Genomic DNA, 23,914 nt, shown 5'->3' with positions numbered 1-23,914 from the left:
TAATCCTTGAACACTCAGGTGAGGAGGCCACCACCATTGTTCCCATCCTGCTGAGGTGAAAATGTAGGCCCAAGAGGGAAAGGGAGCCACCTAAGATAACCAGTCAGTGACCACCAGGGAAAGGGAGCCACCCATAAAAACCAGTCAGTGACCACTTGGTTGAGAGATTTGAACACAGATCTGAACCTCAGCATGGGGCCTTCAATCCTCTGGAATGCCATGGCCATCAGTCACATGCCAAGAAGAAAGGACCTTTCCCTTTAGACATGCTTGTCTCCTCTCTCTCAAGAGAGGGGAGGCGAGCAACCATAGCCTCCTCTTGGCCTGAGTCAAGAGGCCTGGGGAGTCTGAACACACAGCAGCAGGACTCTAAGGTACTTGTCCAGTTCAGAGCATCTGCAGGGCAGAGCGCAAGCAGACAGGGCCAGCAGGATAGGGCCTTCAGCAAGCCTGACCACTCCCGGCGAAGCCTCCTTCCACGGAGGCGAGCTTACCCACTGCGCAGGTGAGCTTTCCGGTGCGTTCCTGGAGCAGCCGCACGATCTGGGCCTTCTGGGTAGGAGCACAGCGACAGCACACAACAGCTGGGCACTGGCAGGCCAGCTCCATGAACTCATACTCATAGTACTTGAGGCAAACCTGGGGCGGGGGTGGGGGAGGCGGGCGGTGTCAGCCGATGCCACCCCCTCCCTGCAACCCACAACAGGAAGAGGTGCCCTACCCGTAAGCTCCCAGCACTGACCTCCAGGGAGTCTCCAGAGATGACCAGGGCACAATCATGCTTTCTGCGGAAGGCATTCAGCTCAAGGTGTGCTTCCCCACGGTTGGTCACCTGAAAGGGTACAGGGACAGAGAAGGCCTGGCTCTCTGGAATGGCAGACGGCATGATGAACGCTGGCCTCCTGGAGCTTATGTGAACAAGGTCCTTCCCCTCCCATCACCACTCTTTGGGTAAAGAATGCTGTGGGCCCGGGAGACTGTATGCATGACACTCATCCCTTTCCATTTCCCAAGGACTAAGACGGGCACACGGTCAGGACTGGGCAGGCACCATGGAGGCCTCTCGCACTTACTCTCAACAATGCACCCCCAGGAGACCAAAGCTCAGAGGGGCTCCTTAGCCTTAAGCAGGGTCACCAGAGCCCTGGAGGGCAGCCTGGGGACCAGGCATCTATACCACCTTTCTGTACAGGTACTGCTATAGGCTTTGTGCATTGTGCTTGACTGTTGGCAATGCCAAAAACAGCCACAGTGCCTAACTTTCTTCTGCTCCCCAAAAGAGAACACAACCACCAAAAAGGGTCAGAGCACAGCATGAGCTCGAGGCTGTGGTGGAGTTCCTTGACACTAGCTGAAGGAACGGTCGGTTAGGACCCTAGCCATTCAGTAACCTACGCAACCACCTGAGGTCACCAACAGCTGCCCTCTTCCTTCAGAGGCCCATTCCAGGTTACGGGTTATAGGACAAACGCAAACACCACCCTGCATGGCCCCAACAGGATGCTTTACCAGCCGGAAAACATGAATGTCTTGGTTTCTGGTCACCAGATGTGCGTTCTTGGCTGTGCACGTGGCTGTCTCCAGCTTGTCCCCTGTTAGCATCCAAACCTGAAATCACAGCAGGGAAACAGTCCTGAGTGCTGGGCTCTGAAGATGCCCTGCCCCTAGGGTCAGTGAGGCTCTCAAGAACATCAAGCCTCCGGAGACTCGTAGTCCCTGCGATTCTGGGGATAGCCCAGCATGGGGCTTGCTGGCTACTAATAATGGGAGCAAAAGCCAACTGTTCACCAGAGAAAAATCAGCCTGAATGGGGTGTGGTGGGGCACAACTTTAATCCTAGCACTCAGGAGGCAGAAGCAGGAGGATTGTTGTGAATTCGGGGCTAGCCTAGGCTACATATCAAGAATCCCCCCCAAAAAAATAATAAAATAAAAAACAAATAAGCCTGTAATTCCAGCAGTCAGGACTGAGGCAGGAGGGTTGTGAGATCAAGACCAACCTGGGCTACATCTCAAGATACTACCTCAAAAAGCAAAACAAATGAAGCAACACGCTATGCAGTGGCTGAATTGCTGCCAGCAAAGAACAGTGAGACACGAGCTGAGAGACCTAAGTTCTGGAAGCCATGGACGAAACTATCTGTGCCTCACAGAGCCTGTGTCTGCAGGTTATGGTCCTAATCCTGCATACAAATGAGCAGAGCTGAGGCTCAGGTCACTCTCCTACACACCCACCACTGTCAGTCACACATGGCACTTACTAACGGAACATGGGAAAAACAACACACATTTAGGTGGTGTGCTTTGCCCCTGTTAAAGTATTAGAGCACACTTTAAACTTTACACAAAGTTGACTGTCTAGCCAGAGGTAGTAGCCTCATCCGTCTCCTGTGCTGTGTGTACTAACAGGCTAAGGAGATGGCTGAGCGGGTAAGGGCATTTGCAGCATCAGCATGAACATCTCAGCACCCACATAGGAAGCCATGTGCAGCCATGCATGCCTACAACCTCCTCAGGGCTGGGGTTGGGGGAGCAGCAGGGACAGGAGGGAGGGGTGCTGGGCTTGTGGGCAGTCAGCCTCACTCCAGGTTCAGAGAGAGACCCTGTCTCAAGGGAGGGAGGGAGGGAGGGAGGGAGGGAGGGAGAGAGAGAGTCAGGAGAGAGAGACAGACAGACAGACAGATTAAAACAGGGTGTGCTCAGTGGTAGAGTGCTTGCCTGCCATGAACAGAGATCTGGGTCCCACCCCCAGTACAGCATAAAAAAAAAAAAAAAACAGAACTGCAACCATAATCCCAGCACTCAGGAGATGAAAGCAGTACAATCAGGAGTTTGAGGACAGCCTAGGCTACATACACATGCAATTCCTTAGCCTTCAGAACCCAGCATCTCACTGGTCCTCAGACGCCCTCTACTGGCCCCGCAGAGTAACCGTCTGGATTGCTTCTACCCCAACAGCAAATTAATACAGAAGTCTCTCTACTCCCCAATGGGGTGGCTGTCCCTTTCTCACCGGGCCAGAGCAACCGACAGTTGCTAGCCAGTCACTCAACAAAATCACATGGTGCAGCGGGACTCAGGGCTGCCCTGAGTGACTGGGAGACACATACCCCTGACCTTCGGAGAGCTAGCCTTGTGAGGAGGTAGCCAGAAGAAGCAGTCATTTAAGATGGTTTCCCAAGCCAGGCCTTCTGAAGTGGGGAACCCTGGAGTCCCCTTCCCAAGCCAGGCCTTCTGAAGTGGGGTGCTTTGGTGTCCCCTACTTCTTCCACCTCCCATTCATTTCCTTCTTTCATTTCTTCCTTTTGTAAACAGGCTCTCACTATATCCCAGGCTGACCCTGAGCTTGAGATCCTATCACTGACTCCCACATGCCGAGATTACGAGCGTGAGGCACTTCACCCAGCCTTACGCCCTCAATGTCTCCCTGCTGCTGGCCAGGCTCCATCTCCGTCTCTCCTACAGTCCTACCTTGATGCCGGCATTACGCAGCGTCTCCAGCGTGGGCCTGACGTCGGCTTGTAGCTGGTCCTCCACACCAGTCAGACACAGCAGCTCCATCTCCATCTCCAGGCTCTCGATCACCGTAGCCACCTTGAGCGAACGGTCATGCACACTCAGCTTGGCTTGGACATAGCGGGCCTGGGGAATGACAGAGACAAGTCAGGGGGTGGAGAGATGAGGTGTGGCCATCACCCAAACACACTGCCCAGGTCAGCTGGGCCTCCTGAACCGCACTTCTGAAGATAACTGACTCCAATCTGACCTTACTTATTCCCTTTTTATCTGGCAGTGAAACCGAAGGGAAACCCGGCTTCCCCAGTGGAACTGCGGGGAACAGTCACAGCAGGCACCCATGAAAGAAACCTGACAGCTAAAGTCTTACAAACACATGGGGCACATCAGAGGCACAGGGCCAAGCCAACTGCTGGGGGACTGGCAAGGACCCTAGAGATCTGTCCCTCAACTGCATGCACCCTGGCACTCATGCATGTCAGCCTTGTACCAGGTATCAGGGACACAGGCATTAGGCAGACAAGGTCCTTCCATGGGGAGCATAATCAATGGGGTGAGAGAACCACAAGTAGCCTGGATTGGAGCACAACTCTAACCTATTTTATAGCTCAAACCTAGTTGGGTGGCTCATGTCGGTCACCTCAGCACTCAGGACGCTGAGGCAGGAGGATTCCAGGCAAGCCTGGGCTTCAAGCAAAACCTTGTCTCAAAACAGCAGCAAAACAGAGACAGAGAGAGATGGGGTACGGGTGTGGACGTGATTTAGTTCGAATCTTCCTAGAGCAGGTGACAAAGGAGGTGAGTCACGTGGGAGACTCTGGAAAGTGACAGGTAGTGTGGGAGATGTCCTGGAGAGGCCATGCTTGAGTGTGAAGAGGGAGGTGGGCAATGCAGCGAGCACCAGGCAGAGCAAACGCCTTTGCACGGGGCATGTGCAGAGGTCCTGCGCTGACAGGAAAGCTGGCGTGCTCAAAAAGGCCAGCGCGGCCAGAGTGGAGCGAGCAAGGTGTGTCCTAGGAGAGGTGACTGAGGTGGGTCAGGGATGCAAGGCAAAGGTCATGAGCCACTTACTTCAAAGTCTTGGTACTGCTCCTCTGTGAGGGACTTCTTGGCCACCACAAGCACCCGCAGTCCCTCCCGGGCCATGTTGCCACACTGCAAGGCAGACAGAGATCAGTGGGAAGCTACGTTCAGGCCCAGGTCTGAGACTGCCCAGAGGAAGCCAAAGGATAAGGGAAAATGGCAGATTAAGAAAACTGCTTTCCCCTAAAGCTATAGTCTCCCAGAACCAAGCTTCTAGCTGGAGCTACAGAGGGGCGAGCTGCAGGCTGAGCCCAGCACACATGGGTTTTCTCTGGCCAGTACAGTGTGCTCCAAAGTCCAAATCAACGTGGTAAGGTTACACGCGAGCATGGCTGGCTGGCTCACTGGACAAAACTTTGTTAACTGTGGGTTAAACGCCATTCGCCATCCCCTTGCAGTCATTGCTCCTGTGTGCATCCCTAAACACTGGTGCCACAGCCCATTTCAAGGGGCTAAGCGTGTCCAAGTGTAACCCTGAGACAGACACACCCAGGCCCGCCATTTATCTTTGTGCCTCACCAGGCCCTTGGGCATTTGGTTTCCAATCCCCCAGGAGGGAACTGCATTACTAAATGGCAGAGTGAGCACTCACCTGCTTGAAGGTGAGATCTGGCCTGTTGACCTCAACCAGCACTCCTCCCTCCAGCTAACTGTCCACCAGTTAGCTGGGATTTGTGGTCCCCAGGATCTTCACCCCTGTAACTCCCTACACAATCATCTTCCCCTTGAGTGCGGGCTGGACCTTGTGACTTGTTCCCAGCACACAGAAAAGGGAGGGGTGCTGTTTCTGTGCCTAGGCCACCAAAGATGGAGACTTCCATCTTGTCTGTCATCTTCCACTGCTTGGATGAAGACAGCTGTCACGTTGGGGGTGCCCATGAAGAAATCCATGGGACAAGAGACAAAGGGTGGCAACTGAAGGAAACCCAAGACCTTGGACCACGGTCCTAAGGAGCTGGGTGCCGTCTGCTCCAACAGTGCAGCACCAAGCACTGAGCACCGAGCAAAGACTGAGCTCAAAGAACATCCTACCCCAGTTGGATCTTCATCTGAGCTATACATCAACACCCTGGCTGTGGTCAATGGGAAGCCCTAAAGCAAAGACCCCAGTTGAGCCACACCCAGACCCTACTCCAGACAGAGTGAGAAGGAAACGCAGGTTGTTAAAGCAACTAAGTTTTGCCATAGGTAGACTGCAGTTTTATGGTAATCAGCCACAGCCAGCAAGCGAGTACAAAGACCCACTCACCACCCCCACACACACTGCAGGGCAGGCTCCCAGGACCCCCTTCAACTCACGACCCCAGGCTCACCTCCTCCTCCAGCCAGTCATTGTACTGGACGATGCCGGCCATGACAACGTCCGCTCCCTTCATGTAGAACGTGATTTCCCCCGTGGATTCATCCTGGAAAGAGGGTCGGGAAATGACGACCATGGAGGGGAACACCAGCCCACAGGCGTGACCTGCTTCCTGTGACACACAGTATACGAAGTGCCAGTGCTTCTCAACTTTATATAATTTATTTATATGTGTATGTGTGTTCTGCCCGCATATATGTTTGAGTACTACATGTATGCCTGGTACCCTTAGAGATCAGAAGAGGGCACTGGAACCCCTGGAAATGGAGTTACAGACAGTTGTGACCTACATGTAGGTGCTGGGAGTTGAACCCGTGTCCTCTGGAAAAGAAGCCAGGATTCTTAACTGCTGCACCATCTCTCCAGCCTCCCAGTGCTTTTACTGGCCAAAGATAAAACATTACAGGGGCGAAGGGGTGGCTCACTCTGGGGCAAAGGCCACAGAAGGCAGAAGAAAGCTCGGCTCGGAGCATTTGGAAAACTGTTAAAGATAAAGCGAGATCAAAGAGCCAAGACTTTCGTCTGGAAGTTGTTGCCATTCCAGCTGGAACCGCTCACACGCAGCCGGCTTGTTTCAACTGTACCATGGGCTGTGCAGCAGTGGCTAACTGTGCTCCATAAACAACAGGAAGATGGCAACAGGGAGCTGGGGACCCTCCCCATCTCAGCACTGCTCACGTGTGAGGCCTGAGACTCTGAGGTGGAGCAGCCCAGTACCCTGTAGGGCAATAAACAATGATGGGCCTCCACCCACCAGATGCCAGGAGAGCCCCATGGTGACAGTGTCTTCAGACACTAGTAAATGTCCTCTGGAGAGACAGCCAATCTTTCCACATTGAGACTGCCGTCTGAGAATGTGTCCGGTCACATTCTTAGCTAACCTAGGGCTTGCGTGGCCCAGAGGCCACAGGCTGGCACACCTGCTCACCGCTGAGTTCTGCACGAGAAGGAGTATACAGAAAGCAAATGGCCACTCAGATTTTGGTTCCTCTGACCTGGCAGGCATCAAACACTTGGCCTGGTACCAGTTCTTAATGAGGAACACAGGGCAAATTGTCTCTCTCTGCCTCGGCGTCCTCCTCCGTCAAGCAGGACATGTAGCACATTCCTATGTACTGACCACCACGGACGAAGCAAGAGCACTGGTACGTGGCACGTGGCCTCACACAGAATGTGGCATTTGTGACAGTGTTCTGGATGGTTAGGTGCACCCTAAGTCCCCCCAGTCTGTTCTGTGGGGAGGATGACAATGTACAGACACTGTCAGCTGCCACACCCTGAGAAGAGGCTTCAGAGAGGCCACGGGTGCCACCATGCATCCCAGAATCCTCAGGGTGGCCACACAAGCAAGAACTCATCACTGGGCTCCATCCCTTGACAGTGCAGAGGCTGAGACACAGGCTCGAGGTAAAGCTGGAGGGCAGCGGATCCCCAAGTCTCCAAAGGAAGACAGGTGACATTGATGAAGAGGACACGGGGCAGGGCAGTCAATGCCGTGTGCATACACTTTACTCTGAAAGTCCCAAAGACAGTTACCTCCGACTAGGAATTAGAGGAGCCGGAGAGATGGCTCGGTGGGAAAGGGACGGCTGTGGCATGAGGACTGGACCTGAGTTCAGATTCCCACTACATTTTTATATTTTTTAAGGTTGGACATGATCGTGCACCTGCAGTCCCAGCACTGGGAAGGCAGAGACAGTCCGCAGCATGTTGGCCAGTCAATCGGATTGAAATGAGTTCCAGAATCAGAGTGAGACTGTCTCAAAACATAAAGTAGAAGCAAACGAAGAAGATGCCAAATGTCAGCCTCCAGTCTCCACATGAATGCACGCACATGTACACACACACACACACACACACACAGAGAGAGAGAGAGAGAGAGAGAGAGAGAGAGAGAGAGAGAGAGAGAGAGAGAGAGAGAGAGAACACATGAGCTAACTAAGGGTATGGTTCAATCACTGGCTCAATCTCTCCACCTTCATTTTGGGCACGGTCAACTGTACACTCTGCCCAGGAAGGACAGCCCTCGGGCCGAAAGAACATAAAAGCATCAGGGATTTTCATCCCTTGCCCCTTCCTGAAACTGGTGCTTAATACCATGGCTGCAGGAAGGATTGCCCCCACACGGCTTCCTTTACCAGAGGGGCTCTGGCCAGCTCAGTCATCGTATCCAATATAAACACTGCAGCCATTATCTCCTCCATGTGAGTCACTTCCTCCCACCCAGGTCATCCCCAGTTTACTGTGTTCCCATGTTATGGTGACATGACACCATAAACATACAGAGATGGGCTGGTCTAGTTGTGTTGCCTTGTGTCCTTGTAGTCTGGGTCTGGCACCTGATTACAGGCCTCATTAATTCAATGACAACGATGTGGTCCCTAGCAGTGATCCAATTCCACTACTCCGCATGGGAAGCATGGAGCATAATGGGACATCTTGTACAACGTGGGATTCACAGTTCCTTCAGAAACTTGTGCACAAACGTCCTGGGGCAACAGGCTTCCCTGACCTCACCTGACCCCTTAGGAGGCAGGCAGGCCCTCAGACAGAGAAGGAAAAGAGCTTGGGGGAGGGGGAGGATGAGGAACAGGCCGTGGGCACCCTGTACGTTCACTCACACCAGTCTACTAGGAGGGCAGACAGCAGCAGCTAAACCCAGTCAGAGTGGCATGTGGTAACTCATGCCTGCAATCCTGGCACTTGGAGGTGGGGGCTGAAACGAGATGGCTGCTGTGAGGGCCAGTGTTCCAGCTTGAAATCTTGTCTCAAATGCCCTCCCACCCCTGGGAAAGAAAGCAAGCCAAAGACTGAAAGAAACCTGTCTACAGCAGGCAACGGGACAGTCATGTGCATACAACAGGTCCGTCCCTCCAGCACAGGAGAAAATGGCTTCTCAGGCTCTGTACAACACACACACACATGGCCAGACTCCCCATCATGGAGGCATCCCGTTGGATGCCAGCAGCATCCCCAGTCTCAGCTCTAAAGGTCTCACTTTTCAAAGGTCACAGTGAGAGTCACTGAGCTGGGGAATTGTGGGGAGGTTGGTACAAAGTAGAAAAGCCATCTCAAAGCCTGGGACAAACCAAAGATAGAGGGACAGGCAGGCAGAGGTGGAAACATTAGCTCACTAATGGCATTTCCCAAATACCTAAGGCCGCCTTGAGAAGACGCATGCTCCAGCACTGTTATTAATAGACAAAAACGAGAAACGGCCGTTCAGAAGGAAGAGAAGTGGAGACCTGAAGGAGATGGCTCGCGGGGTAAGAGCACTTGCTACCAAGTCTGATGAGCTTGATCCCTGGAACCCACATGGTAGACAGAGAGAACTAGCTCCTACAAATTGTCCTCTGACCTTCAGAGGTGCACTTCAGTTTTAGAAGACTCAATATTCACAGTTAAGAATAGAACACACCGGCTGGAGAGACAGCTCAATAGCTAAGAGCACTGGCAGCTCTTCCAGAGGACTCAGGTTCAATTCCCAGCACCAACACTGTAGTTCACAAGGGTCTGTAACTCCAGTTCCAGGGCATCCAATGCCACCTTATTGGCTCAGACGGCACCAGGCGTGTGGTATATATTACATACATACAAGCAAAACACTCATACATAGAAAATAAACCTTTTAAAAATGTCAAAGGATCTAGAACACACGTGCATGCATATATGTAATTTTAAAAAAATCAAAAGAAGTGAATGAAACGGGGTCTCTTCCCAAACCCCACATACACATTAAAATCAGCAAAAACCATGTGTTGATAGTATAAGGAAACTTTCACTGTACACATAGGCGCACATACTCACACATGCACACATGTGCACGCACACACACATGCACACACTAGTGTGCTTCAGTAAGGGCAGAGAAGCTAGCTTGAAATGAAGGTAGAGGCTAAGTTTATAAAATATATATGGATATTTACAATAATATGCTTAGGAAAAAAAATACTGAAATGAAGGTCCTTGATGTGGCAAAAGGCTGGCTCCCAACTCATGGCAATCCTCCTGCCCTAGTCTCTGAAGTGCTAGATCACTGGCATAAGCCACCATGCCAGGCTTGACTTCCCTTTTTATTAACTGTGAAGGCTGAATCTTAAAAGCTGAGTGTTAATTAAAATAATAATAATAAACTAGGCAGGGTGGGGGCACACTCTCCCTAGTGAAAGCAGACTCACTGGGCCAGCAGCACGCCGTGCTCCAGCCACCTTGCGTGGGAAGACACAAAGCCACTTCTCACAAAATATGACGAATGTCTGGGAATGAGATCCCTTCACAGCTAAAGGAAGGGCGGTGTGTGCGGTTCCGCTCATTCTCAAAGCCGGGCGCTGGGGAAGATCTGATGAGTCAACTCTCAGATGACCTCAGCAGAGTCCATGGCCCTAGAACTTGAAAAATAAAGGCTGGAACCAAGCGAGAGTAACTCTCTTGATGGCTGACTAACTCCAGGAAATGCCCACCCGAGGGAGTTCTGATAGCCTTGAGCTCAGATGTGCCCTAAAGTCAAGGGTCAGGCCAGGTGCAGCCCGTAGGAAAAGCTGCAGCTGCGTGGGAGGGAGAGGTTCCCTCCCCACTTGACATTTGCCAAGGACATGCGTCCTACAGGGAGGGTCACAAAGTCCCAGCCGGCATCTGGGATCTGAGTTGACTCAGATGGGATGTTTCAGGAGCTCACCCCAGCCTGTCACTGGGTCCCCAGAGCAGCAGTGCATGGAGCCACTGCCACAGTCCCTGGATGGAGGCGGCCTTATCCCCACCCCTGGGGATGTGCTGGACCCAACAACCTACTCCTAACAGCAGAACAAGGCCTGCTCTCGAAGGGGCTTCCAGCTTGCTCACACTCTCACTAGGGTGAATCCAGACACGAGGCTAACCCGGGGAGAGACCCACAGAGCAGTAGCCGAAGGTGGCCTCTGTCTAGATGTCCTGCAGCCCACCGAGGCTGTGGGTAAGTGAACTCTGTCCTGAAGCCAGCCTTTGAGAACTGAACCAGGTACCCAAGCTGCACGAGATTCCTGGTCCATAGGAAGTGTTAGAGAACACAAGCAGCATGGTTTCCAACCACCATGTGGCGTAGCCCCCTAGCAATGAATAATTAATACACCACCCCAACACAGACCCAGGGCCATGGGTTTTTCCACGTCTTCCCTGTCCCATCTAAGCCCTAGCCTGGGGATGTCTCAGACCCATCACCTCCCCATGCAGACTCAGGTGCGTACCTTCAGCCTTTCTATGCCTCGGTTTCCTTCTCTGTCAAAAGCAAATGACACAGCTAACCTGTGAGCTCCTGCTGAACAGGTTCTCGTCAGCTCATGCCAGCCACTGAGAAGAGCCACAGCACCGGCCCCACCTAGCTGTCATCCACGCCCATCACCGCTGGCGCTCTCACCATGGCTACCTCATCGTAAGGACCACCCTCCCTGCTCATGACCGCACTTCACTGCCAATCATCCCTTCCTCCACTGACCACCACCATCACCACTCCTGCAGGATGCTGACAGCCCCTCAATGCTGACTGTGGTCTGGCTTCACGCCCCAGCGATGCATCTGCCTCTGCCTCCCTAGCACAGGGATTGCAAGCACACACCACCACACCCAGCCTTTCACCTGGGTTCTGGGGTTCAAACTCAGGTCTCTGTGCTTGCCCAACAAGCATTTTACCTACTGAGCCAATCCCTAGCCCCCAAGCTTCACAATTCTTTGAACATCAACAAAACACCATGAGCAGAAAATTCTACACCTGCCACACAGTAGAGGCACAGGCCTTTGATCCCAGCACTCGGGAGTCAGAGGCAGGAGGTTCTCCAGGCCTAAGGCCATCCTGGTCTACATAATGAGTTTCAGGACAGCCTGGACTACAGAGAAATTCTGTTTTGAAACAAAACAAAACAAAACAAAAAGAAAGAAACAAAAAGAAAAATTCCACATCTGACTCAGGTTATAGTCAAAATAAAATCATACTAAAGACAGTGTTTAAGATTGCCTTCAGGCCACTGTGTAAGAATTTCATGTTAGGATCTGGGGATAATCCAAATATCTAATGTAAATGTCCCTTGATGGTCACAGGCATTCTATAGAAAGGATATTCAACCCCCACAGACACACAATGGAGCACTACACAGCCACAAAAATGAAGGGAAACACTAGTATATACAATAACATGAATGCACCTTGAAACCTGTTAGCAGGAAGAAGAAACTGAAAGATGGCATTCTACATTCCATTTACAGGAAGTGTAAACAGGTAAATCTGCAGGGGCAGGAAGCAGACTGATGGGAGCAAGGAGCTGGGGAGGTAAGGTGGCTTAATAACTGCATGGGTTTAATTTTTTTTTGAAGATTTGTCTATTTTTATTTTATGTTTGTGGGTGCTGCATCTGCATGGGTGTCTGTGCACCACATCCATGCAATGTCCTCAGAGGCCAGAAGAGGGCACTAGATCCCATGGAAGTGGAGTTACAAATGACTGTGCCCATGCAGGTGCTGAGAGCTAAATGAACCCGGGTTCTCTGGAAAAGCAGCCAGAGCTCTTAGCCACTGAGCCTCTCTGCAGCCTGTTCCTTTCTATCATATTTTCACTCATCGTGTGTGTGTGTGTGTGTGTGTGTGTGTGGTGTGTGTGTGTGGTGTGTGTGTGGTGTGTGTGTGTGGTGTGTGTGTGGTGTGTGTGTGTGTGTGTGCATGTGTGTGTGTGCATGTGTGTGCGTGTGCGTGTGTGTGTGTGCGGTGTGTGTGTGTGTGCGGTGTGTGTGTGCATGTGTGTGCGTGTGCATGTGTGTGCATGTGTGTGCGTGTGTGTGTGTGTGGTGTGTGTGTGCGCGCGTGCGCGCGTGTGCATGAGCACACATGCCACAGCACGGGTGTGGAGCTCAGAGTCCCATCTCTCCTTCGCTGGTGTGGGTCCTATGATCAGACTCAGTGGTAAGCGGTTCTCTGGCTGTGACAAACAGTCTACACAGTCGTGGAAGAGAACAAACGAGGCTGGCACCAGCCCAGGTCGTCACTTTCCTCTTTGCTACAACCAGACCCTGAGAAGAAGCAACTTCAGGGAGGGAGGGGAGAGGCGGGAGGGAAAGCATCTTCTGGCCCTGCTTAGGGGATAAGGTTCATCATGGTGGGGGAAGGCATGGTGACAGGAAAGAGAGGCAACTGGTCACATGGCCACATGGCCTCCGCACTCAGGAACCTGAGCGAAGAGGAAGCAGGGTTGGGCTAGGACTCTCAAGTCTGTCCCCCGGGACCCACATCACCCAGTGAGGCTCCACCTCCTGAAGGTCCCAGAAGCATCTAAAATTCCACCGTCAGTGGGAGCCAAGTGTCCAGACTCTCACAGCAACTTTTAAATGGTTCCCTTTTTAATGGTTATTTTATATTTTGTGAATGTTTTATCGTGCTTTTGTTCTTTGGAGACTGGGCTCACTCTGTAGCACAGGCTAGCCCAGAACTGACAGGGACCTCCCTGTTTACTCCCAGCTCTGAGATAGCAGGTGGGAGCCACCACACCTGACTGCTATGTGGGTCTGAGCTATGAAGTACAGGTGGCAGGCTGGAGGAATGGCTTGGGAGTTACGAACACTTCCTGCTCTTCCCAGATCCCAGTACCCATGCCAGGCAGCTTATAACCACCTGTAACTCCAGCCCCAGCAGATATGACACCTTCTTCTAGCCTCCATGGGCACCTGCACACATGGGCATACACCCACACAGACATGCACACATACATATAAATAATAATTTTTCTAAAGAATAGGAACTGGGCGTGTGACTTGCTTAGTATGTGCAAGACTCTGGGTTCAACTCCCATACAACACACACACGGGGGGGGGGGTGAGAGAACCAACAATATGGCTCAGCAGGTTAAGGCGTTTGCTGCTAAGTCTGATGGGGTGATTTTGAGTCCTGGGATCTACATGGTAGGAGAGAACCGACTCTTCAAGTTGTCCTCTGACTCTTTCTCTCTCCTCTCTCTCTCTCTCTCTCTCTCTCTCTCTCTCTCTCTCTCTCTCTCTCTCTCTCTCTCACACACACACACACACACACACACACACACACACACACACACAGTGTAGTATGTTACTCCCTGGCTCCTGCTGATATACGCTAAATAAACAAAAGTGTAATTTTTTTAAGGGATTGAGAATGAGACATGATCTACAGAGAGCTCCCTGACATGTTCACTGCTTGAAAGCCAAGCTCACCAGGCAGGAGGACCCGGGTGTGTCCACTGGTGAAGCCCATTTCCTCCCTGCTTGGAATCACACTCCCTCACTAGTCTCAGTGACAGTAATGAGGCCCCAGCAAGGTGTAAGGATCCCTGATGCATACTTTTCAGGGCAGGGGAGGATACTGGGAGGCAGGAGGACAACGCTGAGGGGCAGGAGGAAGACGCTGAGGGGCAGGAGGACGATGCTGAGGGGCAGGGGAGGACACTGAGGGGCAGGGGAAGACGCTGAGGGGCAGGAGGACCACACTGAGGGGCAGGAGGAGGACGCTGAGGGGTAGGAGGACGATGCTGAGGGGCAGGGGAAGACGCTGAAGGGCAGGGGAAGACAGAGGGGTGGGGGAGGACTCCACTCACCCTCACGATGATGCCCATCCGCTTGCTCTCGTAGGTGAAGGGGAAGACCTGCAGGATGGTGAGATTCAAGATCTGGTCGCCAGGGGTCCTCAGCTGCATGGAGGACTGGTCTCGGCCCACCAGGGTCAATCCCACGCTTTCTGTCCACTGGACCAGGGCCACCTGGAGGAAATGGAGTGTGGGACATCAGACACCCTGCACATGAACACTGAGAAAGGGGAGGCGGAGGCAGAAGGGGCTGTCTGTCTGGCAGGCCTGAAAGCAGCCTCACACCACAGGCATGTGGCAGAGGCCCTGCAACCACAGTTCCCTCCCAAAGACTTTGCACCAAGCCTGCTACCCATATGGAAAGAAAGGGTAGGGAACAAGGAGGTCTTCACCCCTGGCTCTCCCTTAGCTGGGCACACTACTCTCCATTAGACATAGTCAAGTCTTTAGTGGGTGATTCTGTAAACTGCCCCCCCATTAGAAGGGCAGGAACGGCTTGCAGCAACCTGTGGGGCATTTGTGGCTAGCGCAGCTGGGAAGGCGGCACTGCTGACAGCTGACGGTGATCACACTGCACCAGCCAGAAACATAGACTCCCAGGAGGTCGTCGAACTGCCCACCGGCGATGGAGCTGAGAAGTGGCAGGGGCCAGGCCAGGAGGCAACCCTCATCTGCTTGGGGCAAAGGTCCAGGCCACTCTATTCCTGGAGGGCCAGCCTTAGGCTCGATCCACTTCAGCAGACCCGAGAGAGAATGCCAATCCCAGGCCAGTCAGAAGCCAGGCCTTCATGAACTACATAAGCCTGTGTTGCTGGGCCCTACTGTTACCACCTACAAAGTTGACAGGACAAGAGGCCCGAGTCCCAGTCCCTTTCCATGGGTATGGATGGCAGGCACAGATGGGTAAGTGCTCACACTGAGGTTCTTCCAAATGACCCACAACCTTTTCAGGCTGTGGTCGGGGACTGAGCTCAGCTGTCACTGAGGACTTTAAAATGGGGGAGGAGCCAGCAACAAGGAAGTACAGCATGACAACTATTCTTGACTGTCAACATCTGGAATTGACTAAAACCCAAGGGGCTTGGCATACCTGTGAGGAATTTTTTGGGTTTTTGTTTGTTTGTTTGTTTTTGAGACAGGGATTCTCTGTGTAGCCCTGGGTGGCCGAAAGCTCACAGAGATCCACCTGCCTCTGCCTCTGCCTCTGCCTCCTGAGTGCTGGGATCAAAGGCATGCACCACCACTGCCAGCTGAGGAAATTTTTTTTGTAATTTAATCATTTGAAATTAGAAGACTCACTTCTAATCTGGGTCTTTAGAGGTGGGACAATCCACCTCTAATCTGGGTCACACCTTAGGTTGGCAGCCTGGATAATGGATGTGGAAGGAAGCTTGCTCTCTGTTTGCTCTCACTCTCGATGGCAAAGTTCGTTCCTCCACTGGATTAGAGCCTACCTCTTCAGGATTCCAGAACCTATTGAAGAGCAGCTGGACATGTAGCCCCATAGACTGAGAAATTACTGGGCTCCCGGACCTTCTGTTGGTAGACAGCCATTGTTGGACTAGCTGGACCATGGCCTGTAAGATCTTCTAATAAACCCCTTACATATATAAATCCATTCTGTCAGTTGGGTTCCTCTGGAGAACCCTGACCAATATGTGCGGTCTGGTGTCCAGAGAAGACGGAATCCCGCAGCTGCATCTGGGCCCAGTAACAACTTCGTCCTAAAACATCTCCCATCCACTTGCCTGCTAGCAAGTCATGGGCAACATTACAAAAGGCTTTCCGGGGCTGCGAGAGTGTTCGCCTTGGATGTGTAAGTCTTGGGCTTGAGCTTGGGCACTGCATAAACCAGACACAGTGGGCATGCCTGTGTCCCAGCACTCAGGGACAGGAGGTCCAGAGGACCAAGGCCTCCTGTGCTCCACGAGATCCTGGGGGTGGGGAAGGAAGGCACCCAACTTCTCATAAAGTTTGGTCTTCAGGGGGTTAAGGAGACAAGTCTCTTGCAGAGGGTTGGCTTGGTGACTGTGGTTAGGAGCTTGGGAAAGGAGAGACTGGGAAGTCTGCTGGGATTAAGAGAAACCGATGATCATAGCATCTGAAGAGAGATTTTTATCAAGTGCAAAACCCACTGAAGTCCTTGGCTCAGCCCGATGGTGCACTGAGAAGTACCTGTGGTCTTGCCTAGAATTGTGGGGTATCTAGTTGCTGCACCCCAACAAGTGCCCCTCCTCCTGCCAAGAGACAAGACCAGACACCACATGAGACTAGCTCAGGGGAGGTCAAAGTTCAAAGTTCCTGGGTGCATACTGGTTTACAGCACTGGAACAAGGTGAGGTGGGGTTTACAAGAATAAACCACTGTATATTCTTGATACGGCTCCCAGGGGGATGCCTGGCAGTGCTGCCCACCTCCAATCCCATGCCACTCCCACTCTGCTTCTGCCACATCTGTTTCAGTATCGCCTGAATATCCCCTTGGCTGACCTGCTGGTCCCTAAGGTAGGTCCTGCTGGGCCTCAAGTCTAGGCTTCCTTTTCTATACTCTCGAAGTCTCCCATAAATCAGCAACTCCAAGCAGATGAGCTCTCAGTTCGCGAGATCCTATTTTCAGGTGCTGGAGAGAGGGCTCAGGGGCTAAGACCACTTGATGCTCTTGCCCATCATCCAAATTCAGTTCCCAGCACCCACATGGCAGCTCACAACCATCTGTAACTCCAGTTCCAGATCTGAAGCCTCCTTCTGGCCTCCTTGGGCACCAGACACACACACACACAGTGCACAGGCATACCTGCAGGCAAAACACCCATACACTTGGTTTTTTTGTTAAAAATAATTTTAATCCTATCTTTAGGCATCTTGGCTTGGATGTTTAATCCAAGTTAGACATCAGATCTCTACCTTGGCCTCTGCTGCAGAGACGAACTGAACTTGACATTATCAAGATGTCACTTTCATGATGCAGCCCTGTTTGGGGGATGCTCTCAGCCAACCAGGACTAAGTAGCTTTCAACCCTGAACAGTGAAGACACATACAAATTTTCTGGTTCTGTTTTGTTTTCTTTTCTTTGAGGCATGGTCTCATGTAGTCCAGGCTAGCTTCAAACTACTATGTGGCTGAGGATGGCCTACAACTCCTAATCCCATTGCCTCTACCTCCCACTGCTGGGGTTAATACATGCACCACTGTATCTGGTTTGTGTAGTGCTGGGAACAGAACCCAGAGCCGTGTGCACATCAGGCAGGCACCCTCCCAACTGAGCCACATCTCCAGCCCCCATCTTCATCTTCCAAAGATTTCCAATGGTGAGTCTCTGGAAATCCCCTTGTTCAGTGCTGACCCTGACGATTCCATGCTGGAGTGACTGTCTGGACACATGAAATTCATCAACGCTGAAATCTAATCTCCAATGCGATGGCCTTTGGAGGTGAGGTGGGGCCTTGTGAGGGGGACTAAGTCATGAAAGGGGCTCAAAGAGACCCCAGAGAGTACCACTCCGCTATGAGAGACACAGTGAAGAGATATGGTCGGAACCAGAATGGAGCCGACCAGACACCAACGCTGCCGGTAACCTGCTCTACGACCCCAGCCTCCAGAGCCCTGAGAACTGTGTTTCTGTTGTTCATAAGGTGCCCAGTCTGTGGTATTTCATTATAGACTAAGACACTGACATTCAACTGTTTTTCCTAACCATTTTCTGTTGAAATTTCAAACTGACAAACCAGTAAAGAGCCATACAAATTGCCCCTACCTTGTGTGTGTGTGTGTGTGTGTGTGTGTGTGTGTGTGTATGTGCAATACTCTTGGGTATACATGAGTAAGAACACTTATTCATGGATGTGTGTGGCTCAGTTCACAGTGCTTAAATAACATACACAAAGTCCCAGGCTCCATCTCCTGCATTGGATAAAACAGGCCATGCTGACACAAACCTTTCTTCCCAGCACTTGGGAGGTGGAGACAGAAAGATTAGAAATTCAAGGTTCTCCTCAATTACACAGCAAATGCCAGGCTAGCTTGGGCTACACAAGACCCTGTCTCAAAAAACAAATAAACCCTCTAGAGCAGCAGTTCTCAACCTGTGGGTCATGACCGCCCCCCCAAAGACCATGAAAAAACAGATATTTATATTATAATTCATAACAATAGTAAAATTACAGCTATGAAGTAGCAGTAAAAATAAATTTATGGTTGGGGTCAGCACATGAGGAACTAGAGTAAAGGGTGGCATCGTTAGGAAGGCTGAGAACCACTCTCCCAAGCCAGCTCAAGTATGGGGCGCTGCGGGCCTTCACTTGCTGCCTCTGGATGGTGGAACACTGGGTACGCTTACACTTAGCTACATGAGTACATCTCCCGACACGTGATTCACAAGCCGGAAAGAAGGAAAGAGGAGACTTACATCCTTCCTTACACTGTCCACGTGGGACAAACCTAGAGCTTGATGATGAGGCTATCTCTAGCCAGCTCCCTGTCCCTGCCTTCCTAGGCTGGATTATAGGAGTCTGCCATGCCCACCTTGCTTCTCCTCTCTCTCTCTCTCTCTCTCTCTCTCTCTCTCTCTCTCTCTCTCTCTCTCTCTCTCCTTTCTTTCTCCTCTCTCTCTCTCCTCCCCCCCTCTCTCTCTTGGATTTTTGAGACAGGGTTTCTCTGTAGCACTGGCTGTCCTGGAACTCACAGATCTGCTTGTCCCCGCGTCCTGAGTGCTGGGATAAGGGCTGTGCCGCCACCACCCGCTCCCTCACAGCTCTTGTTTCACTTTGTAAAACCTTCTCCTGAGAAGGGAAAGCCTGTAGCTCGGGGCTTTCCATGAGCTACACCAACTTCCCTAAGCCCGCTCTTTACTTCAATGCAGAAAGAACCCAGAACCCCAGAAGAGAAGTGGCCCCAAGAGCCGCACGGAAGAAGCCCAAGCTAACATGACCAATGTCACGGGGGGGGGGGGGGGGGTGGAGGAGATGAAGCACAGATGTGTGTAAATACCTTCTATGATGCTGTCTTCCACTGCATGTCACCTCCTTTCAGATGAGGTCCTTAGCCATCGTAACACAAGGGCCTCCTGGGCTCAATAACTACTCATTCTGGAACTTTCCACCCTCTGGGACTTCAACCTGAGTCAACTGTCACTTGCTCTGAGCTCTTTCTCACAGAGCACGTAAGACCCCCTGGAGTCCTGTTGAGAGGACTCGGGTGTGCAGTAGGATATCTAAGGGGTACATGCCTTTCCACACAGAGTGCTATAAGACAGGTCCTTGCCTGTCATTCTGAGCTTCCACAGGAGGTGGAATCCCTCCTGGCCCTCAGCTTCACTGATCTTCACCTCAGCCAGGGTCTCAAGGCCAGCAGCAGCAGCAGCAACAACAACAACAACAACAACAACAAAAAGGCCATGTGCTGAGCATGTCACACCCTGTGGTTTCAGTACCCAAGGAGGAGGACCAGGACTTTGAGACCAGCCTGGGCTACATAGAGAGATCCTGCCACAGAGACAGAAGGTTCATGAAGGCCAATGATAAACACATAAGTAAAGTTAGCTGGACCCAACCTGGACCAAAGCTTCTTGCCTTAAGAGTCTGTTGTGCACCCCACCCCAAGGGGTGGGTATTCATAGAGCAGACACCCTACTCTCCCTTCTAAGTGCCCATTTGGCCAAGAGCTGCCCCTGAAGTCTCCTCATCTGTAGGTCGGCCATAAACCATCCACACCAAGCTTTCATAATGCTCCTTAGTACCTGGGTCTGTGTGCTTGAGGAACAGGCCAGGCCAAACTCAGGAGCAACTCCCCCATGTTAATAAAGAAAGGACAGGCTCTGCAGGGATATTTGGCATTTAATCCCACAGTCTCCTTGGTGGTCTTCAGTAAGATAAACCCTGGGGGCTCATAGAGGAGCTGGCTCAAAGCTGCCTTTTAGGGTTATAAATCCACCACAGGCCTGAGGGGTCCCTTCCCCTCTCGGGAAATACAACCAGCCACAGACACGTGGTGGCTGCAGGTTCCAATGTCAGCAGGGGCTGAGCAGGCAGGAATAAAGCATGCATGCCCGGTCCAGGGGTAAACTGAGGCAGCTGCCAGTGGACAGCTGAAGCAGCTTAGTCAGCTGCTGCTAAGTATTTCTACATCTGAAATATATCTTCATCTTTTTCAATAGAAGCTTATTTCCATGAAAAATAGAGAGGTTTTAAAGTACTGCTTCAAAGTAAAATTTAGAGACAGCATGCAATAACAAAACAGCCTGTTACCTTCAGAGTCAGTGGCTGGAACAAAGATGATCCAGGTTTCAGGGACTCAACACTCAACCTCCAGACCTTACCTCAAGCTTCAAGTACTGAGTCACTTAGAAAAGACATGCCTAACCAGGCAGCGGCGGTGGCACAGGCCTTTAATCTCAGCACTTGGGAGGCAGAGACAGGGAGATCTCTGTGAGTTTGAGGCCAGCCTGGTCTACAGAACTAGCTCCAGAAAACCAAACCAGAAAGAAAGGGACAAAAAAGACAAATGACATGCCTGAGTCTGGATAAGCTAACAAGAGAGAGAGAGAGAGAGAGAGAGAGAGAGAGAGAGAGAGAGAGAGAGAGAGAGAGAGAGAGAGAGAGAGAGAGAGAGAGAGAGAGAATGTGTATATGTGTTTGGTGCATGTCCATGCTCCTGTGCGTGTGAACGCACACATGTATACGAGGAGGCCAGAGGTCAATGTCAAAGTGTCCTCTTCAGTCACTCTCTACCTTATTGTTTGAGACAGGGTCTCTCACTGAACCTGGAGCCCACTGATTCTCCCAGGCTGCCTGGCCAGCAAGCTCCAGAGACCAGGCTATCTATCTCCTGCCCAGCACAGGAATCATAGCCACACCACTGTGCCCAGCTCTTTTATTGATTGATTGCATGCGAGATCTGAACTAATCCTTGCATGGAAAGCCCTTTACCAACTGAGCTTTGCCAACTCTCCCCAGCCCATCAAACATCTCAGCCCATTGAATGGCTCAGACAATCCTTGCCCTTCTGACTTCTAGTCAAAATCTCCCCTCAGTGGTTGATAAATTAACATTCGTGTGGGATGTTTCTTGGTTTTGTTAAAAGAGGGTCTCACTGTGTAGCCCAGGCTGGCCCTGAACTTGGAGATCCGCCTGCCTCTGCTCCAAAGGGCTGGGGTTTAAAGGCCTGTGCCATCATAACCAGCTGATGTGGAATTTTTTTCCCTGAATTCCTTGGCTTTTGGCCTCACCCTGCGGGTGAGCATACAACCCTAGAAAGCCTTTCTGATACAACGCTCTACTCCCAGTTCAGCTGTGACACGCCTGAATGCTGTCATTGTCCCCGGGGCCTGCAGCTTGGGCTCAGGGAACAAGATAGCATTTAGGGTGTGAGTGACTGTGGAAAAGTCTTCCCAGAGCCATGACAAGCCTGCAAGATAGCTGCCTCTCTCTACTCAATTGCAAAGTCACCCGAAGTTTCTCATGTTTTCACAGAGAAACAAGCTGAGCAAGACAAATGAGACCATACACAGCCACATAGCCACGGATGCGCAGAACAGCGTGAGGCACCACCATGACGGTCCTGAGTGGGAGACCTCACAAATGAGAAGCTCGAAAAAGAGAAATAATCAAAGCGGTGTCTACACCACAGTGCACAGCCTTAGTATACTCCGCTCATGGATGATTACTGGTTACCAGAAGGGGGATGAGTGATGGAGACATGCCTTGCTGACAAAGTGCTTGCCTGGCATGCCTGAAGTCCTGAGTTCCATCCGCAGCACCAGGTTAACTAGGCATGGTAATATACACCTATAATCCTAGCACTTGGGAAGTGGAGGCACAAGGATCCAAAGTTTAGGGTCATCCTTTGCTACATGGAAAGTTTGTGGCCAGCCTAGGCTACATGAAATCCTGCCTCAAAAAAAAAAAAAAAAAAAAAAAAGATGGGGCTGGGGATATGATTCAATGGAAGAACTCCTGCCTTGGATCCAGGAGCCCTTAGTTTGACCACCAGGAACCCCTAAGGGGTATGGGGTGAAATCAATAATTTCTCTGGGCATGTTAGATGGCTCAGCAATTAACTCACTTGCCACAAAGGCCTGCTGACCTGAGTTCAATCTCTAGACAGAGAACTGACGCCCATAACTTGAACCCTGACCTCCACGTGTCCACCACAGTATGTCCATAAACCACACAGACATATAAGTAAAGTGTAAAAAAAATTTAAGGTGGGTGGTGGTGACGTATGCCTTTAATCCCAGCACTGGGGATAGGGAAGAGGCAGAAGTAGGTGGATCTCCAGGTCTGAGGTCAGCCTGGTCTACAGAGCGAGTTCCAGGACAGTTGGTCTACAAAGATAAACCCTGTCTCAAAACATAAAGAAGAAAAGAAGAAGAGGAGGAAGGAGGAGGAGGAGGAAGAGGAAGAGGAAGAAGAAGAGGAAGAGGAAGAAGAGGAAGAGGAGGAGGAGGAGGAGGAGGAGGAGGAGGAGGAGGAGGAGGAGGAGGAGGAGGAGAGGAAAGGGAAAAGGAAAGGAAAGGAAAGGAAAGGAAAGAAAAAAGAAAAGAAAAGGGGCTGGAGACAGCTCAGAGGTTAAGAGCACTGACCTCTCCCAGAGGTCCTGAATTCAATTCCCAGAAACCACATGGTGGCTCACAGTCATCTGTAATGAGATCTGGTGCCCTCTTCTGGCCAGCAAGCATACAGACAGACAGAACACATACTAAATGAATAAATCCTTAAAAACATCATTAAAAAAAGAAGGAAAGAAAGAAATTGGGGGTGGGGACTAAAGAGTTGGCTCAGTGGTTAAAAGCACTAGCTGCTCTTCCAGAGGTTCAGTTCCCAGCACCAATATGGTCACTCACAACCATATGTTGCAAGGGATCTGACACCCTCTCCTGCCTACTACAGGCAAAGCATCCACACACATAAAATAAATAAAATTAAAATAACAAAGAAGTGGGTAATACAAGATACTGCCATTGGAGGGAAGAGGATCACACTCGTGATAAACTCAGGAGAATTGTCTCTCAATCAAAATGCCCAAGAACACAATATTTTAGATTTCAGGTTTGGGGATACTGGTATATATTCAACGAGACACCCTGGGAACAGGAGGCACGTGTCAACAAGACAGTCCTTCAAGTTTCACATACACTTTATACATGTGACCCAAAGGTCACCTCACATGGTGTTTAGAGAGCCTCCAATCTGATGCTGACCTCCCACAGGGTCACATAGGGAAATCTTCATCGGTGCTCAGAAAAGGAGACTGGGGAAATGGTTCAGAGAGGAACAATGACTGTAGCACAGGCTAGCCAGCCACAGGTGTGCTAGGTAGCCAAGGATGACCTTGAACTTCTGATCCTTCTGCCCGTGTCTCTCAAGTGATCACAGGCGAGTGCCACCACACTCAG

At 51.3% G+C, this 23,914-nt stretch overlaps 1 protein-coding gene across 4 annotated transcripts in view; it reads right to left on the bottom strand.

Annotated features, from left to right (window-relative positions):
- Atp9a (ATPase phospholipid transporting 9A (putative)) overlaps nucleotides 1-23,914 on the bottom strand; it is a 110,272-nt gene that overhangs the window by 13,178 nt on the left and 73,180 nt on the right. For all 4 annotated transcript variants that reach the window (XM_038330835.2, XM_038330833.2, XM_038330834.2 and 1 more), the window contains exons 15-21: nucleotides 14,536-14,697; nucleotides 5,912-6,004; nucleotides 4,587-4,670; nucleotides 3,471-3,641; nucleotides 1,510-1,608; nucleotides 743-832; nucleotides 495-639 (exon numbers count right to left, since the gene is read on the bottom strand). In XM_038330835.2, coding sequence (XP_038186763.1) covers nucleotides 495-639; nucleotides 743-832; nucleotides 1,510-1,608; nucleotides 3,471-3,641; nucleotides 4,587-4,670; nucleotides 5,912-6,004; nucleotides 14,536-14,697 — 844 coding nt within the window. The remainder of the gene's footprint in view (nucleotides 1-494; nucleotides 640-742; nucleotides 833-1,509; nucleotides 1,609-3,470; nucleotides 3,642-4,586; nucleotides 4,671-5,911; nucleotides 6,005-14,535; nucleotides 14,698-23,914) is intronic.

This window comes from Arvicola amphibius, chromosome 5 (genome assembly GCF_903992535.2).
Source record: "Arvicola amphibius chromosome 5, mArvAmp1.2, whole genome shotgun sequence".
NCBI lineage: Eukaryota > Metazoa > Chordata > Mammalia > Rodentia > Cricetidae > Arvicola > Arvicola amphibius.
The sequence above is the reverse complement of the archived record's forward strand: the minus strand, read 5'-3'. Positions and strand labels throughout refer to the sequence as shown.